We start from the raw sequence: 20,066 nt of genomic DNA on the forward strand, positions 1-20,066 counted from the left end.
TAGTTCACTGAGCTAGGAAATTGGTTTATATGAAAATCATTAAAATCTGTGTCCCACCAAGATATGAAACCAGGTCTTTCACACAGAATAAGATTAATATGTTTCAAGTAACATTACGCTGTGTTGTGAAGTGTAGTTAACAGTTTATTATTTATGCTTTCCACTGCCATGCAACTGAGAACTGAATAACTATTTTGAAGCTTACTGTCATTAAGAGTAAAAGCCACTTGAAAGGGGGGCAAGGATAATATTAGATTCTCATGGGTATTCTTTGTGCAAGATAACTGAATCCTGATGAAAAAAACCTTTGAAAGAAACCTTATTTTACCCAAGTTCTGCATCAGCTACAGTATATAACAAGTAAATTGTTTCAAGACTAACAGTAGACATAACATCTATGTGCAAAGAGAATACATTAACTACATACAATAGCCAATTTCTCCAAATGCAAACTACAAACAAAAAGGCTTAATGTGTCAACAAACAAGAAAACCAGAGAAAAATAGTTACAAACTGGAAATTTGTGAAAGTACACACACACACAAATCCAAGCTCAAGGTGGTTATACTTGCAATAACTACCAAAAACAGCATCTCCGCAAGAACCTTTCTTTTGCCCTTTTCCCCAACTGTTTCCTGTAAATATCAGTTCTGTTATGGAGGTATGCTTCTAGAAAGTTGCTGCATTAGACACAAATCAGTACTGTAATAGAAACATGCAAATCAGAATGGCAATTTTGTTTTAAATGGTTCTGCTATTACAGTATGTGTAGAGTATAAAAAGGGCTGTGACATTATTTTATCATTTGTGAACAAGTTTCCATAAAGTTCAAAACTCACATTAAGCACTTAAGTACATTAGCTACAGTGGATATAAAAAGTCTACACACTCTTATTGAAATTGCAGGTTTTTGTGATGTAAAGCCAGAAATCAAGATAAATCATGTCAGACATTTTTCCATCTTAAATGTAACCTTGCAACCAACAAAATTAGAGAGAAAAACAAATAGATAATTAGGAAAAATAACTGAAATTAAAAAACCTACAACACCCTGGTTGCGTAAGACAGAACGTTGATAAATCGACAGAACTTGGATAAGTTGACCTGTTACATTTCATAGTGTAAGTCTGAAAGACTTAGACTATGAAAACAGATTTTTTTATTGTTACATGTGGTCAACAAGGCATGTGGGGATCACCTAAAATCTTTTGGAGGCCAGTGGCAAGCACAAGGATGCAATATGACAGACCCATATAATTGCAAAAACTTTATATAATTGATCAATAACAGTCCAGTTAAATCTGTCAGTTATACATTTTCATAATCATACAGTATATGATTCACTGCACTTCAGGATAATTTTCCTGAACAATGATTTCAGCAATTAAGTAGATATTAAAATTATGTTAAACAAATAACCTCTAATCAAATTTAGCAAAGAACAAAGGAAGAACTATACTTTGCTTCGAGATCAGCAGTCCAATGTAATTACTCTTGATCTCAAAGATATGAGAAATACCAATTACAAACACCATCACATTCTTCTAATTTCATCCACTATGATCCCCAGGAACAGATAACTATCCTTGCCTACTAAAATATGATGTTTAGAAACTGTGGTGAAGACGTTTTGGACCTTTGTAAATGTCTCCAGCTGAGAGGAGCTATTTAGTCTAACTTTAAATTACACTTTCAACAGCTAATTATTGGTTTAAGGAAATGGTCTTTGGAGAAGGCACAAATTATGCAAATATGGTCCTTGTTTTGCAACTGCTCTGTTATATACAATACATCAAATTAATGTGTGTACAGTATGTTTCCGTTTTTATAAGCATAATTGCAACATTTCAACTAACAATGCAGTGGTCAGTGTAATTTTAACTGCAAACTCTTGCTAATGAAACAGCACCTCTAAACACGTATTTTTCAGTAGTATAAATCCATATGCAAACACATAAAGCATAGTGATTTAACGTAACTTTGCTTCTTATTTTACACTGATCTGCAATTTCATTAACATTTCAAATTAAATCATTTCTGCTGTGCGAGCAGCTGCAGGTTAGACGAGGTTATATAAAGAAGCCACAATTTCAATATGTCCACCCCTTCCAGCAAAGACCACTTTTCATCATTTCGCCTGTGACCTAATCACGGTTTAAATTCTAATCTTTGCAGAATGAATGGCATTCTATGCCTCAGTGAGCATCTGTTATAGCTCTGTTCAGGTTTGGGGATGCCTACAAAGAGCATGAACCTGACAAAAATTTTCAGAAAGATGCTAGATAGGTTTTTAAATTATTTGCATACTGTAAAACAATTCAAAAGAATCATGTATGGAAAATTATAATTATTCCACTCCAAGCACCCAAAAAGAAGTACAAACTTTAATTTAAAACATTGTAAATAAAAACACTAGTCAATATTTGCTCTTATCTCCTTTGGGCACCTATTCTAAGTATCCCCACTTGTGAAAATTTGAATGATCTACTTAACACTCAGACATAAGATACCCGGCATTGGTTTCAAGGAGCCTTTTGTGGCCCATTACACTGATTTATCTGTAAAAAGGAAGTGAGCCTACTGAATCTGATTCCTGGATCAGTGTTGGCTAGCCCATTTAAATGTAGCTCATAGTTCTCTGGAAGTCACTGAACACGTCAACAAACACAGACAGACAACTCAAAACGCCTTTGTACTGATCTGATAATATCTAAGGATTTTGTGCAGTTCACTGAGAACTCTTCATCAAAAGTTCAACAATGGCTTTAACAAGTCAATCTCTGGAAGTTGAAAAATCAAGTTAAGCAGAATCTTCCTGCAGAAATCCTGCAGAACTAGTTACTACTAACCTTGTCCTGTTTTCACACCTTATAGAGTAGATCTCTACAAATCAAAAGAAAATCTCAGAATTTTAAGCGATCTCAGGTGACTTTAACTGCATATGGTGTACACAAAGTTATTAATGACATTATAAAATGCATAACCCAATTCTTTACATTTATCAATAAACAGGTATACTCAATCATTTGATGAAATGCTTATAATCTTATCATAACTTGTCAGGTGTATAAAACACCAGGTCTTATAAACTTGGTTATAATTTTGATGTTTTTTAAAACATTTTCATGATATTCTTAACACTACACAGTGCTTAAATCTAAGGACAAATGATAAAAAGCTAAGGTCCCTAAAGTCTCTGTAAATTGTGGCAATGAAGGAACGACAGTGTTAAAACGTACTGCTTAAAATTTCCAGTAGCATTAAGTTACTAATTCTTTTGTTGATCTAAAGGCAGCAATTATCTTTGTTAGAAGTACCAACTCCAAACTCAAGACACATACAGTTAACAGAAGTACTAAATACAATGTTTTATCAAGTCATTTTATATTTTTCAGCTTTAAGATAAAGTACCTGCCTTGTTTACATCAGGTTTTTTAGAGCAATATTAAATAAGAACATACAAGAAGCACATTATTACTTGGAAATAAAGTTTAATTTACGCCGCATTCACCTGATTCTCTAAACAACTGCTACCATCAGGTCTGACTGCTTTTAATGCTCTTCAGAAAAACATTTATATTATTCTTAACACCATAATTAAGACATCTCAACATGTAATTGAGATTTACCATACAGTAAGTCAAATCAGTTATAACATTCATAAAATGTATTATGACTCTACAATTTAAAGACAAAAAACTTAGGGGGAACACAGTAGAATTAAATAACCAAAAGTAAAGCTAAAATGACAGGTTGCTCCCAAAGTCAAACAGTAGCAATGAAAATAATGTTGGTTCCGGTGGTGGTTTTGTATGTGACCTGCTTCAAAGTGCTTATTTAGACTATTACTGGTTGAGTCATTCCAAACTTCAAAAATCAGTCCAAAGACCAAGAGCTACGTTTTTTTTTTTGTTTCTGTTTTTGCCACAGGGACAAAGAAACAAAGATAAACGTTTGCAGGTTATCATGTTTAAGGTAACATGAAAGCACGTAACCAACTGGAAAAAAAAAGGATCTGAGATACGGAGCTACTTGGTCTCTTTTTGACATTTTTACAACAAAAACCATGAAATTCCTGATACACTATAAACAAAACAGATTCCCTGCAAGTTTTTAAATGTTTTCTAGTGAAATGTTACAGTGTTTCTACCAGCCTACTGCTTAGTGCCGTTTGCAACAAAAAAATTATCCATGAAATTCTTCAACATGTGTCCGTTTTCCCTAGCTACTTTGCCACTGTCTCAAAACAATTAAGCAGTAAATGGCACATCCTTAATTAACTCCCTTCTAATTAGTAACTTATGCTCATTGTTTAAAATTACTGAACTTGTTTACATTAACCATTCCAACAAGTTTACTGAACATGGAAATTGATCTTAAATTCCGTACTGTTTGCTAACATTTTATTTCATTTCATTTGCTAACATTTTGTCACACCCGAAGAAGGCTCCGCAGCCAAAAACTTTTGTTTCTTTTCTTCTCTTTTCAGCATGGAATAAACCTTTACTTGTTCCTTAGAATTTTATTTAATTGCTGTATGATTTTTTATTTCATTTTTTAAATAAACCACCACCGAGACATTTTTTGTGCTTTGCAATATATTTGGCCAGTTGCATGCCTGGCATACATTCAGTTGCTACTAGCAACAGCAATTTACAGATTTAGCAAAGTAATTTTCAGTGGTAGTGCTGGCTAAAACAATTGTATAAGAGATGCTATCAAACTCAGTTCTCTAGGGTGTAATGTTCTTTAGTGCTACAGTTGGTCTAGTTGATAGGTATGGGCTGCAGATGACTTGTAGCCACTTAAGTCACATGATAAATAGTCTTCCCCAACATAGCCAATGTAAACAGTAAAAAATGCAAATTAGTTTTACATCTAAGTATGTGAACACAAAATCTTAGTATGAAAATTTACTTCTCAATACCTTTAGTTGCATTAGAATTGCTAATAAACAGAAGAGTCTCTTTGTCAGAACTGCCAACTTCAAACATCAAGATATACACAGTAAACAGATAAATTGAATGTAATGTTTTCTTTGTAACTTTACAGCTTTTAAATAAAGCACTTGTTCACAAATTACATCTTAGAGTAATATTAAATAACATTACACATTCACAATCTTACTTGAAACACAACATGAATATGAATATACAGTAGATGAATACAGCAATAAATTGAATTTGCCTTCTAACAGAAACTACAAATGTGAAAAATGTTTTTACATTGTACAAAATTAAAGTCACAAACAGACCATTTTTCACATTTTATTTGAAACATTAAATTGCTGCAAAATACCTTATCCATCTTTCAGTTCAGTGAGAAATCATGAGACCTGCAACACTGGTGTAAATGTAGTATGCTTTTTTGTTTTATAGATTACTACGGGATCATATGTATGGCAATAATCTTCTAGGGCAGTGGTTCTCAAACTGTGGTACGCGTACCTGCAGTGGTACGTGGCGTGCCGCCAGGTGGTACGCCAAATGACCCTGGAACTGTGTTGTGTGCGCTGAAAAAATCGGGACGATTTTCATATTTTGTATTTTTATACGTGTTGAATACGCAGCCTACGTACTACGATACAGTGCGCGCTAATACTTCAGTGGACACAAGAGATACTCTGTAATTCTATACCACTCTATAGGAATGCGTGCTACGGACGCAAGTGACCAATTGTATTTAAAAAAAGCTACTGTATCTCCAGCAAATAGGGGGAAAGGAGAATGTGCGTGATTTGGGAACAATGCCAACGTTGTAAACACAGGAATGCATAGAAATGCGTGCTACGAACGCTGGTAATCTTGTGAGCACAGGAAAGCGTGAAAAATAACAGAAAAATATTTAAGAACTGTTCTAAGTTAATCTGAGAAAAATACACCGAGTGTCTCTGTGTTTCTCTCCCATGCGCATGAAATAAATACTTAAACACTGAAATAAAAATGGAAACGTGGAAAAATGCAAGCTATGCAAGCTTGCGGATTGCTAAAGCAGGTAAGCCCCACACTATTATGTGTGGAGAAAAAGCTGCTGAACAGCTCGACCTGCTGCCCCCCCTGAAAGACACAGTCATTCACAGAATTATTGAAATGAAGGATTATATCAAAAGTACGCTGACAGAGCGCGTTAAGATGAGCAGATGTTTTTCACTGCAATTAGATGAGTCTGTAGTCGATTTGGCCAATTTGCTCATTTACGTTAGATATGAGTTTGAGGGTACGTCCCGTGAGGACTTTCTGTTCTGTAAGCCGCTACCAACAGGAACTACAGGAGAGCACGTATTTCAGTTTCTGAATGAATTTATCGAAGAGAATGGCATCAACCGGATAAAATGTGTCGGAGTTTGTACTGACGGTGCTAGAGCAATGACAAGCCGACACAGCGGTGTAGTTGCACGAATTGGAGAGGTTGCTCCAGAAATTAATGGTTTCATTGCAACATCCACCGCGAGACCTTTGCCGTCAAGAAAATGCCCGACGATTTAAAATCTGTTAAGACTCTGTTGTGAATTGTATCAAGGCTCACCCCTCTCACTGAAATTGTGCTTTTTTATTTTTATTTGTTGTTTTTTTTCTTTAAAACACTTTGAGAAGCCACATTTTAATATATCAAACAAAGTTTATTATTATAATATTTATTATATGTATTTGTGAGTGTGTGTGCACGCGCGCTCATGTTGGTCATTGAAAATTTCTGGGGTTCCTATGAGATGATGACTTGTATGTGGTACTTGGATGCTTTGGTTGGATTAGGGGTGGTACTTGGTCCAAAAAGTTTGAGAACCAGGCAGTACTCATTCAAGGGAAAGCATGTATTTGGAGTGATAATTGGTAATAAATAAAAAGGTTGTGAGATGAATTCAAGTATTCAAAATCACCAAAGCATTAAAAGTCAACCCAGTAGAGTTTAAGTATAAAACTTAGTCTTTTCTGTTCTATACTGCAAAGATTTGGTTCTCGTCACAGTTTAACAAGCACAAAGACGTGCTTGTTAATCTTCAAATATTTATGAAGATAAATATTTCCACAGACTCTTAAAATCTGATCACTTGTAGTTATACTTGTACTTATGTACTGAAATTTGCAAATGATTAGTAAATGTTTTAAAGCCGTCTTGGATGTTACAAAAGTAAAAACATTTAAAAAAAACTATAATCAGTTTAAACAGATATTGAAAACTAAAGAATGAGAAATCTGACGTCTCAGGACCTCTTCTTACTGACACGGAAAGAGAAAGTAAAGAACCCCTAATAGCACTCTATAAAACTGACCAAACAGTAATTAAAGCAGCTGACTCTGCTCAAATGTCAATACACAACAAATGTGGAAGAGTGATGCAAAGCAGTGGTGATTAGTGTTCAATGCATGTCATGTCCTTGTAAGTAATGATTTAAAAAACCAATATGACCTGAAGCTTAATTTGAATTTTTAATCTTTCTGCAGAATTAATTGCCCTTAGTTCATAATGCTCTTTACATTTGAATTCATATGTACTGTAGTAAATTTAAAAGGACACACATAATTTTACACTATTTATTCTCAATGTCAAAGGCAGCATGTCTTAAAACTAAAAAAGGTTTGCAGATAATGTAAACAGGCCATGTTCCAAAGGATGAGCTTTGTGTATAAAAAAAATATGTATAATGCTATATATGTCTTAATATCTGTATATATTATATTCATGTTCTTTTGACTGTCACCTGTTTTTTCACTACCCTGCATTACGATTAAAACTGCCACAGATTGAAGTTCTATACCTTGAAAGATAAATTAGGTACTGATTATATAACAAGGTAATCTTTATGCTTAGAAATGAGTCAATGCTACATTATATGACTCAGTTTTGGATTGTCGCAAGTGTGTTCTCCTTTAATCCGAAGCTGATGCCATACCAGTGGCACTGTAAAGAGACAACATAATGGAGGGCAAAGAGCTACAATCTCTCAAGAATACCAAATTGAATCACTCTGGGAATCTTTCACAAAGGCTACCCAATTAATCATACCCAAACATATCCAGGAGCATTTGAGATGGTATAGGTATCAGGTCAGCTATAATGTCAACAACTATAGACCAGTACACTGCACAGATTAAACCAGATTCGATCTTCACAAAACCTGACAAAAGTAGGACAGAATCTGAATGCAGCACAGGAAGAATTACAGTATACCGGAAAGAACAACATGTCTCATGATATAGAGCTCACACACTGCTGGTAAATACATTATAATGTCATAAAGGCCACACATGAGAATAGGCCAATCAGCTTATGAAATCCTCTTCCATGGAAGAGTACAACTTTGTACCGGACTAGTCAACCCAAACATCAAATACTTGTACATGTGTCAAGGAGTTTCACTGGAAATCTTCAACAGAAAGTACAACCTGTAGGACAATCAAAGAACTAGACCTGAAACTCTTGAACCTACCTGGGACAACGTATAGAGAAAGCTACTGTGGCACTATATTTAAGGAGGGAATTACAGATCCCCTAGAAGACTTACAGTATCTGATATACAGGCCAAAATATTTAACAAAATGTCTAATGCTTAAGTAGAGCACACCTACACAATCAGCATGTTAATAAATAATAAAGCACAAACCACCTGTTAGTTGAAAATTTCTGATGCTAAACTTGATGAGTTTATTAAAAAGAAAAAAATTAGATGAATTGTATATGATGCCTTTTTCATTAACTGTTTGTCAGAAATTCCAGCAGTGTTTAAGTAGACGTTGTAACTTTGTGCTCATTTAAATTTGAAAGTTTATTCCAAGATTTCATTAGGTGACACTATACATAAGTTCAGGTGCTACTTGCAAACTTTACATGTAAAAAAGTATTAGAAAAGCTCATCCTTTTTATTGAGGCTATATGACTCATTTAGTCAAACAGGTAATGGAGTCTATCTGTATCTGTCTAATGGACATTTAATAAGCAATGCACAATCATGCAGCCAGTAATTAAACTGAACACTTCAGTCATAAAAATGACAGTTCACTGCTAAAAAAGGTTTTTGTCCATGAATCACTAACATTCAAGAAGATTCATCTTCTGTGCAATTAAGAGCTATTTTGTGATATCACTTAATTTACTGAATGCTTTTAATTTGTAAAAATTCGTAAAAAGAGTACTGGTAAGAGTTTATAAACAGAATTATTAAAGACGGATATTCTAATCATTTTGAAACTGCAAGAAAGCAGGTAAGCATTAGTGTATTTTTTAAAGCGACTCTCAATGTGAAAAATTAAGTGTTTTTTTAAATGTGTGTCTATATAAAACATTGTTTACATACAGAGTGGCACCAGAGAGAATTGGAGAAAAAAACCCAAAACATACCCTACACAGCAATAAATGTTGTTCCATATTTCTAAGAATTGTTCCACATCTCTTGACAAATAAGAAAAATAGATGTGCAGCCTGTTTGGTGAAGCCTCATAATGGAAAAGCAAACTATGCACATTTCCCATCGATGATAATCCGATTCCTCCTTTTGGTAGGGGCTGATTATGAAGTCATTAGATAAATATTTACGCATTAAATCCTTCACAACAAAGATTTCAGCAGCCTGTAACAGTTTAGCAGATTATTAAATGAGTTTCTGCTTGCTTTTCTCCAATACATACCTAACAACCAAAATCAAAATCTTCAAATGATTTTTTCTTCATTTCACTTCAGAAGCTGTGTCACTAACATAAATTACCTGGAACTAACAATATGAAAGCACATCTATATTTGCTACGGCTTAATCTTCAATTATGCACAGTTAAAAGACATTCATTCAGTGTAAACTAACCATGTCATTGTAAATTTGTCAGCGATATACTAATAACTGCATGATGTGTACAAAAATGTTTGATGTGTCCAAGCTTTTTATGACACAACCTGACTTCAGAGACAAGATAATCTTACGTGACATTTTGCTGGAAAACACAGCTGATATATGCCTGATCCAAAGCAATATACAGACATATGGTATTTACTACAACTCTATAAACTGTACTTTAACAGCTGCAAATCAAAGAAGTTAATTCCTTTCCATCTTTCAAGAAAAAAACTAAAATGCCCTAATATAAAAATAAATACTTCAAAGTATATTTTGAAATGGTCAGGTGAAATTATAGTGGATCATAAGAAAGGTTCTAAATAAGAGGGGGTCATTTGGCCCATCTAGTTCATTTGCTAGTAGCAAATTGATCCACAGATCTCATCCAGCCGTTTCTTTAAAGAAACCAGAGTATCAGTTCAATAAAACGGCTTGTTAGCTTGGCTGTTAATCTATATAAAACGTATTTCCTGTTCTGTTTTAAATCCACTTCCCCTTTGTTTCCACTTGTATCCTACTGTTCATGGCCCATTACTTATTCTCAGAAAGTCCACTAGATTGACTATTTCAACTGAATACTTGAATGGTCTCTGTCAACGGCTAAAAAGACTCTTCTAGCCTGTTTTTAACCTTTATTTAAGCACAGAAATAGTCACTGGTCACTCTTTTCAAGGCTGATTCTAGAGCAAAAACATTTCAAATAATGTGTATTGCAATGTGATAACCATAGTTATACAAAGTGTTATAAATTAAGTAGTATTACATTGTACATTTTTTAACTTATCCCTTGATTCATCCCAGTATTTTTAGATCCTGAACTTAACTATATATATATATTTCCTATCCTAACTTTCCCAGTTTCTGAAAGATGTATATGGGTCATTGAAAGCTATGACATGACATTTTCATGCTCAGCATTTACCCATGTCTTATATTTATACTTTATGTATTTTTCTACCTGCACATAACATTCTCTGTGTCAAGATTAAATGTCATCTATAAGGTGATTGCCCAGTATTGACTTCTTTCATTCTACATTTCCTTTGCAGCTCCTACAGTGTTTGCTAATCTTCCTATTTTATTACCATCTGCAAATATGACTAGTTTATAAGCTAAATCATTTATATAGATTTGAGCAACAGTGGTCCTAATAACAAACATTCACCTCTTATTTGATCCCATTGTTTTCTATCCATTAAGCGGTTTCCAATCTAAATATATTACCATGATGCTTACCTGTAATTTAAAAATTAATATTTTATGTGAAACAATCAAAAGGTTTCACACTCTAAATAGTCCATATCATAGCTGTCTATACTTACTGTTTCTGATGACTCCAACAAGCTAGTGTTTAGCTAATAAGATAAAAACTGCTTCTTTAAAAGCAATGCTGACTCCCAAGAATCAGGCAAAGTTCAAATGAAGAGATTAAATCTAGATCCCCATGCTAATAGTTCACACGACACAGAGATTCAATCCTTGCATTGACAGCTATTGTCAAGTACGTTATTTTAAATTCCTAAAAGTATTTATTGTGAATTACACACCAAAAAGGTAAGGTGTTGAAGTAAGGTGTTCTTGACCTTACTGGAAAGCACAAAAAATAAAGACATAAGGAAACAGAAGTAAAGATATTTAGTATAAAGCCTTCATGACTTTGTTTTGACTGATTTCAAGCAAATTAATCCAATCTGATTACTTTGACACCAGCTAAAAAAAAAAACTCAGACATGCAGAGACATCTCACCAATTGTTCTAAAGAAGTCTTTAACTGTCCAAAAGTTATGGCCAATGAATGTTTCCCTTTAATTGGGAATTTTTAGCATTAACCATTTGCTATGAAGCAAAACTTTGGGCAATCAGAGCAATGTTGTAACATGTCAACATCTGAATTTTAGTCAGAGCTACACTGATTTTTCAAAGCACTCAAAATCTAAAGTTATATTATGTTCATCACACAAAAAACAAAAACAAAAAAAAAAACAGTTCTGGTCAAATGACAATAAGCCAGGCATGTCATATTTATCTTTAGGATAATGTAGAAGCTCAATTCTTTCAAACAATGGCTGGAATGTAGGTGTGTTTCTGTTGTTTAACTACAGTATGCTACAAAAGTACTGGGAAAAGAGTTCAAATTAGCCCGTTATATCTGTATGCTTTCCCTTTTAACAATAGGTATTTTTATGCCTAAATGTTTTACCGTTATACAATATTACTTTTTTTGTTCCATCCCCTACATTTTATGAGCATAAGTACTGGGACAAACGGCTTTAGAGGTGTTTCTAATTGCCAAGGGGTAAAAACCAGTTAAAGACATGGAAATATACAAATAAACATGTCGAGGTCTGAATGCTATGTTGACAGTATAGTGAGCTGTGGTTTGTGAAATTCAAATTATGAAGTACAAGCACAAGAAAAGTTACATACTAGAAGGGGCCATTTCACCCATATAGCTTGTTAAGTTGTGAGTAGTTAATTAACCAAGAATCTTCTCCAGTTATTTGAAGGAAGCCAGGGTATCAGCATCAACAGCATGTTTGGGTACAGGAGAAAGGTGAAGAAAACCTAAATTCGGCACTCAAATGGGGGGGGGATGGGGGGGAACTTGTGGGAAAGAGAAATTAAATGAAGTGTCTGTAAAAGACAGAAATCACATTTGGCACTATCAGTGTGTAGCTGTCTAGAGAGAGACATCTTCTAGCTTTATTAGCTAGAAATTCAAAAATAGATTCATCCAGCTGTTGTTTATTAAGCTCACACCACTGTTTTTCTTTACAGAAAGGGGGAAAAGCAAAAATAAGTTAATAGCTTAGGTTGGCTAGTAAAATAAAGCATTCAGTCCTTGTATTCAGTTTTTACTCATCTCAAAAATCCAAGTGTCAATGTCTACATTGTCACCAAAGTTATTTAATTGAAAAAAATATACAGCCTGCTGAAAATACTAATTTAAGTGCTGTCATCACAGTTTTTTCACTCTGAAGAAAGATCAACAGTTAGCATCTTAAAATGGCTCCTATGAAATAAACCTTCACTGAAGCCTGCATTTGAGGCATACAAAAATGTTTCGTTTTCTAAAACAATGGGTTCAAAAAAGATTTTTTTTTTAAATTTGAACATGTAGTATTCTAGTTTAACATTACAATACTTTCTTTGCTCAGCAAAATATCCATGAGCACTCCAATGGTACACAGAGAAAACCACACAGAACAAGAATAGGGGCCAGTACAGAACTGAAACAAAAATATTTTTTGTCTGAAATTAATTCGGGTTTTGATGTTGAACATTTCACAAATTTTTTACTTCAAAACATACAGTATGTAATCCTATTTCAAAATCACACCTGAAATACATATCTTGAAAGTAAATGAGGTATATAATCACTGATATTTACAGATAAATCTTTATAATAACTTAACTGAAAATTATGTTGAAACATGGTATTAAACCAAATGTTACACTGAATTGTCAAGAGATTAATATTGTTTATACGAGTTATCCATCTGAGTAGCCAAAACACAGAAAACCTCCGGGGCTGTGCAGGATTGTTTAATCAGAGCTATTTATGTCACATGAACATAGTTTCTACTCTAATTTGGATTTTTTTTGCTCAATTTATGATCTATGATTTGCATAAAGTAACAGATTCTGTAAGTGGGACAGCTCAAGCTGAACCAAAAGACACGTAATGCATTTTAATTGAGGACAAACACCCAGAAATGTCTTGGCAACCTGCATCCATTCAAGCATGAATAATAAAATTAGAATTTTATTACTATGTGGAGTTGTCATTTCCTTACTCATTAGAGAATTAAAAACACATCCATCAATTTAGCAATTTTCCACATTTTAATGTACTTCAAAGCTGCATGCTTCATCTCATCTTACACGTGCAGTAGTTAATATGCAAAAATGAAATGTTAATTAATGACAATAAGAGCCAAGATGCCTGTGATTAAGAAATTATCTTTATAATTCTGATTCAAGAAAACGAAAACACTGAAAATTAGTCTTCAGATATTTTTGCATGCCCAATAAGAACTATTAATGACAAAAACACAGAACAAAAGGTAGTCATAAATTAACTTAAAACTTAAATCTTTATGTACCTCTCTCTGTGTGCAGACATTTTTCATTGGGGAGAAAATAATATATTTTACATTTTAAGCTAAATAAAAAGGGATGCGCATGGAGGAGCTGGAGTTTCTGCAGCTGTCCCTTAATCTACTCAGATAAAGAAACCTAAACATAAGTGAGGAATACATGCAGGTCAGAGGCTGATACGAAAGTTTCAAGAAGCTCCCGGAAATTACCGTAAGTTATGATGTGGTAGGCTGAGGGTGCAATGATGTGGGAGAGTGGCTGGAGTGGGCGAATTTTGCTCAACCAAAGTGCATCACATGTTTAACATCAGTTCAGAGGGCAAGCTTACCTTTGGAGGATTATGTATTTAATTAAAACAGTCATGTTTACCCTAGTAGAGATTTTGAGAACATTATATGGATCAAAGTTAGGAACTAGTGCAAGATGTTTAAGTAACAGGACTCTGAGAAACCGCTTCTATTGTAAATAACTGCAAATAGCAGTACAGTAGACTTGCTTTTTATGCAAAATATTTTTACACAAATTTGTGTATATGCGGTTGGCAATGAAAAAATCAATGAAAAATGAAATAATGTGGGAAATTTCACACATTCAAATTCATCATCACTATATTCACTAGGAGATTATGGTGAGTGTTCCCTGCATTTTATTATTAAACTTTATTTAATCTATTTTGCATACCATATATTACTGTATTTGCGGGATTACTGTCTTCATAATACTATAAAGTTTATACACACATACTAATACACTTCAGATTAATTTTACTTGTTCAAGGGAGGGGAATAAAAGGGTCTAAGGGAGGGTGTCCTGATTATACACAATTGTGGGTATACGCACGGTAAGGAACCTACCACACAAAACGCAAGTCTAATGTAGTTTGTTTTGTCTTATGGGTGTCTTAAGATAAACCCTGTTAATTTATTTCTCCAGCTTCAAGTTGTTTACAGAAAACAAAAGGCCACATGATTTGTATTAATAAAATAACTTATTAGGACAGGAATTCTAACAATGTTTACAATATTAACTGACTTTACAACTGTTCATTACAGCTGACTTCTGTGCTTGACCAACCCCTCATGAACCCTTCCCCCAACCCCACCCCAGTCTTAGGACTGGGTTTCAGTTACCTGAATATTTTAAGGAAAGAAAAGGGGGTAATTACCATCATCTTTTCAAAGAGTGCAAGGATTTCTTTCTCCGACATCAGTTTGGAAGAGAAGTCCTCAAACTCTTCAGAGACAGCCGACCAGTCACTGGAGGAGCAGTGCTTCACATGAGGAATGTTTGATCGTTCCTTTTTGCTGCCTGGCATGCGAATACTGGCAAATCTGTCCAGCTAAAAAAGGAAATTAAGAACATAATATGCTAAGGTTGTGAAAATGCTTTGCAAAAAACACACACTAACTTATATACAAAATTAGAGGACCACCTTTATTCTAGTTGGATTTCTTATGAATTGGGTACAGATGCAGCCATTCAAAATGCGCGGTAAAAACCTGCGGTACGGTAACCTACCCACAAGCCACGCGGGGCACCGGAGGGTACCGCAGGGCAAGTGATTGGCTGGCCAAAATGACCGACAGGGGCACTCGTGGTGCATTGGTTGGTAGTGCAAAGATTTAATCATTTAATGTCTTTACTGTGCACATTTTAATCCGCTTAGTTTTGAATATTTATATGGATTTTACCACTAAAGGGAAATTTTAGTAGCTGAGCATAAAAAGAAGAGGAGCATAACGCATCTGAAGGTCATAAACGATATTAATTTAGGAACATAAACATTACTGTATGTATGTAAACTGTACTGTGTATGGCTGGTCTTGGTAGTTTAAAGAAAAAATACACACCAGTCTTCCATTTCTCCCTAAACATTTTAAGCATGAAAGTTTTATGAAACGGTACCCAAATATGCGATTGCTGTATAGAATGAATTTTAATTTAAAAAAATTATTTAACACGAACATTAAGCTGTTTACATCTTCCGCCTGAGAACAGTCACCCGTTGCTACCCAACGCAGAATGGTGATTGGCTGACACCATCTGACACCCCTCTGATTGGAGAAAAAAGACGTGCTGGTTTGCTATACCAGGAAGAGGATTTCTTTCTATTCAAAACGTGTATTTTAAAAGTTTAAGAAGTAAAAACCTTACAGCGTACACAGATTTCTAAACTGATCAGGATCGTTATCTTTGTCTTATGCATAATAATGTTCACCGCTCTGTCCAGCAAATTAATAATAAACTTTATTTTATATAGCTTTTTAAACGAATAAGTAATTAGATTGCTCATAAACCTAATCACTTGCTTTTTCTTTTTATTTAGGCTCAGATTTCAACTATAGATCGTATTATTAATAACCATAATAACAACCAACCAACAAAAACAACCATATAAACATAATACCAACCAAAAACATAGATAACAACCACAATACAAAATCAAATAATCAAACCATTTTACACTCGCAAAGTCCTCCAATTATCATAATCCCGCCCCTTATGCAAAACCAAACCTTCCTCCCATCCCAGTTTATCCTGTTTATCATAAACAAAATCCACCTCAATTTTCAACATAAAGCATTACACAAAATCAATACCTCAACACTCCATACTCAACAACGATAATTCACAAACAGCCAGAACATGTAACTACACATTCCCAAACATACCTAATTTCCATAGCCCCTCCCCTGTTCTCTCTCTCCCCTGGCGGTTGTAATTGTTTTTATTTTCAAATAAATTTTAGCAAAGTCATGTATTTTAAAAATCTTAAGATTTTTATATTTATGTCTTTATTTAGTGGTTTCATTAGTGACAAAGGCTAAACTTTCTTGGAAAAATGTCTTTTATGTAAACCATGTTTGCTATTAATTCATTCAGGGCTAAAATATGTTCATTGTCTTCTAATGAAAGAAGGGTTCCTTTCGCCGTAGTCGGGAGCCTAGCCTTTAACTAGTAAGTACTGTATTTACTGGGTTTTTGAGGGGGGGGGGGTGTCTTTCGCTGGAAATCTCGCCTCCTACTTTGAAAATACCCGTGAAACCGGTTCAATTCGTCACAGCCAGCACTCCTGCAGAGTTGGGTTGTACTTGCAGTGTATACAGTACATGCGTTATGCTCTTCGTTAATGTCTGTGAAGTTTTATTTAATCTCTGAGCCATACTGATTCTTCTGGAAGCCAGTTTCCGCCAGGGAGTAAAAAAAAAAACACACTATGGTATTCTCTCCAATGCAGTGCAGTTAAAAACATACCTCTGATGCTGCTCCTAAATGAATATCGTTTATGACCATCAGAAGCTTTATGCTCCTTTTCTTTTTTCCAGTGGATTGAACAGGGAGAGGCATTTCATGATGTACTTTTCACTGATGAAACAACAGTGGCTCTGGAACAGTTTTCAACCAAGTCGTTTTATAAAAAGGGGAGATATGTACACGTTACTGAAGCTAAAAGTTTAGCCTTTGTCACTAATGTAAACACTAAATAAAGACATATAGAAATCCCTACGTTACAGACTGTATATGGCTGGTATTGGTAGTTTAAAGAAAAAATACACACCAGTATTTTTTTCTTTAAAGTACCGAGACCAGCCATATAATGTATGTTTATGTTAAGATTTCCCTTCAGTGGTAAAATTAGATATGAATATTCAATACTTAAACGGGCACAGTTAAGACATTAAATATACATATACATATTGTATACAGTACAGTTTGCATACGGTAATATGTTTATGTTACGCGATTAAAAAATAAATAAATAAAACTGAAATGTCCAGCACCAGCTGGATTCGAACACACAACCTGCTAGTTGGTAGTCACGCACCTAGACCAGTAGGCTACAAGACAGCTCGCATAAGCAGGCAGGCGAAACAGCCCTGCCGCAGTACACGGATATAATCATACCGTTATTAAATTCTTGAGATACGCGATTCCATATTATATTCCCTTTTAATCAAATTCTAAAAGTATGCTTGTTGACTCCGGTATCACGTTAGTTAAAGACTTCGAAGCTTACAATGTTTAGGGAGAAATGGAATACTGGTGTGTATTTTTTTCTTTTCATGATAGGTGTCGCATTTTTAATCATTTTCGTAGTTAGAAATTATGAAACTCCCTGTTAAAAGCAAGGAAGTTTTTATGCCCGTTGAAGTAAAACAAAATGCCTGACAAAGTATGGCTTGGACAGATTCCAAGTGCTTGTACAAATGTGCTAAAGAAATTATACTTTGAGTATACAGCTTGTCCAAAGTCATCCATTATTAATACTATTAGTAATATCTTCAGTAAAGGCTTTGATGCATAAATATTTCTGATAAAGGTAGGTTGTGTACTTTTGTCCAACTGAGCAATCTTGCTTTCATAAAATATACCAACATTTGAATGACTGATGATTAACATGCTGTAATACACAGTTCAAAATTAAAGGCTCGAATGCTGTACATGAGAGGTTAAGCTCCCCCTGGCGGTTTTACAAGGCGACGCCGGATAGTTAGTCACGTGACACACGTGATACCGCGTGATACCCCGGTGGGCGTGTCGCGGTATGCTGCGAAATACCTCACCCATTTTGAATGGCTGCATCTGTATATATCAAGTTTCATTTCCAAAACATTTCTAAAGTATTGCAGAATTATTTGGGAGCTACAATATAATACTTAATATGAAAAGTAAGTTCAGACAGCAACACAAAATGTTTGCTTCATCCTCCATGTGGGAAGCACAATGTGAAAGCCTGGAGAAAAACAAAACACTTTCGTCATTTACAGAATTGAATGTTAATTAACAAAAGCTCCTCTCTCCCAGCTTTTGTCCTCCTATGCTACATTACCTTTGCTTACTGCCCTGTCTTTCTCACAGCTGAAAAAGACTCCACAGGCGAAACATTGTTTTCTTTCTTCTCTTTTCAGCATGGAATAAACCTATTACTTGTTCCTTTGCAGCCTACGCATGCTGATGCAGCTACCCACCTGAACTAAGTATAAGAATGGTCAATTTTATCTAAAATGTAAGAAAAACATGCCACAATTTTATGTTTACTGAATTTTATGAATACAACTAAAAAGGGAAATAATTTTAATTGGATTAGCCCTGTCAAAAGACATTTGCCCTTATGATTCTCTAGCTATGGGGGTATTCTATTGAAATGTCATTTGAAGGTGATAAGGTAGGTGGTTAATTTTCCAGTGTTAGCATGCATTGGGTCTGTAAATTACTAACACTTATCTTCAAGGATAAGTTAAATGAGCATCCTATTGAGCATTATCTCAGGAAGAGTAATCTCTCAGATAATCTATGGTGACACTAATGTAGAATTAATGAAATACAACTGTAGCAACTTCAGTATTTTATCTACATTTGGAGACTAGAATGTTAACAAGAGAACATTACACATACGTCTAAATAATCTATTACTGTTTCTCATTTGTAAGGTTTGTCTTTAGAAAAAAGTGGTTAGGTACTTTTCCACAATAATGGACATATGCCAACAAAACAGTACATTTTATTGTTTACAGTAAAAATGAACAATTAGAAATTTACCCAAAAGGGTAAGTGCTTCATTTATTTATATATATATATAATGGTACACTGGTAATATGAGTTTGATATGCTTCTGAAAATTTTGTACCTAAAAGGTCATGGAAAGAAATTTTCTCTGAACACTTGCACAAAGCATGAACATTTATCAAAGGTCTCAGACCTCTCTATGACATTACTATCCTTGGAATTAGCCTGTTTTTGAACTGGTGCTTTTAGTAAATGTGAGAAGGCTATTTTAAAAGAGAAGCAAGAATTAAATTACATTGAGAAATGTAACTTATTTTTGTAAACTGCATTTGTCCATTCTTACATCTTCTGAATTATTGTACATATATGATATCTGCAAAGACAATTCCAGGCTTCAGAAATATATATCACTGTGATCCAACCCCTTCTCCAATGTGATACCTAAGCCAGCACAGAATCTATAATAAACACATAAATTGGACAATGAAAAATCTGGACAATTTTACTTAGTAAAAATACTTCTGAAGAATCTTTAACTATAATTATTTAAATCACAACAGGGCTATTTCCAGTCTTTACTATGACAGCACAAAACTCCACAGTATCATAAAGGCTTGCACATCTTCATTTCCTT

The 20,066-nt window shown here is 34.4% G+C and overlaps 1 protein-coding gene across 1 annotated transcript in view; it reads right to left on the reverse strand.

Moving 5' to 3' along the window:
• Positions 1-20,066, reverse strand: part of diaph3 (diaphanous-related formin 3) — a 459,783-nt gene that overhangs the window by 377,405 nt on the left and 62,312 nt on the right. The window contains exon 3 of the mRNA XM_088603117.1: positions 15,090-15,263. Coding sequence (XP_088459243.1) covers positions 15,090-15,263 — 174 coding nt within the window. The remainder of the gene's footprint in view (positions 1-15,089; positions 15,264-20,066) is intronic.

This window comes from Lepisosteus platostomus, chromosome 2 (assembly GCF_059453375.1).
Source record: "Lepisosteus platostomus isolate fLepPlt1 chromosome 2, fLepPlt1.hap1, whole genome shotgun sequence".
Classification (NCBI taxonomy): domain Eukaryota; kingdom Metazoa; phylum Chordata; class Actinopteri; order Semionotiformes; family Lepisosteidae; genus Lepisosteus; species Lepisosteus platostomus.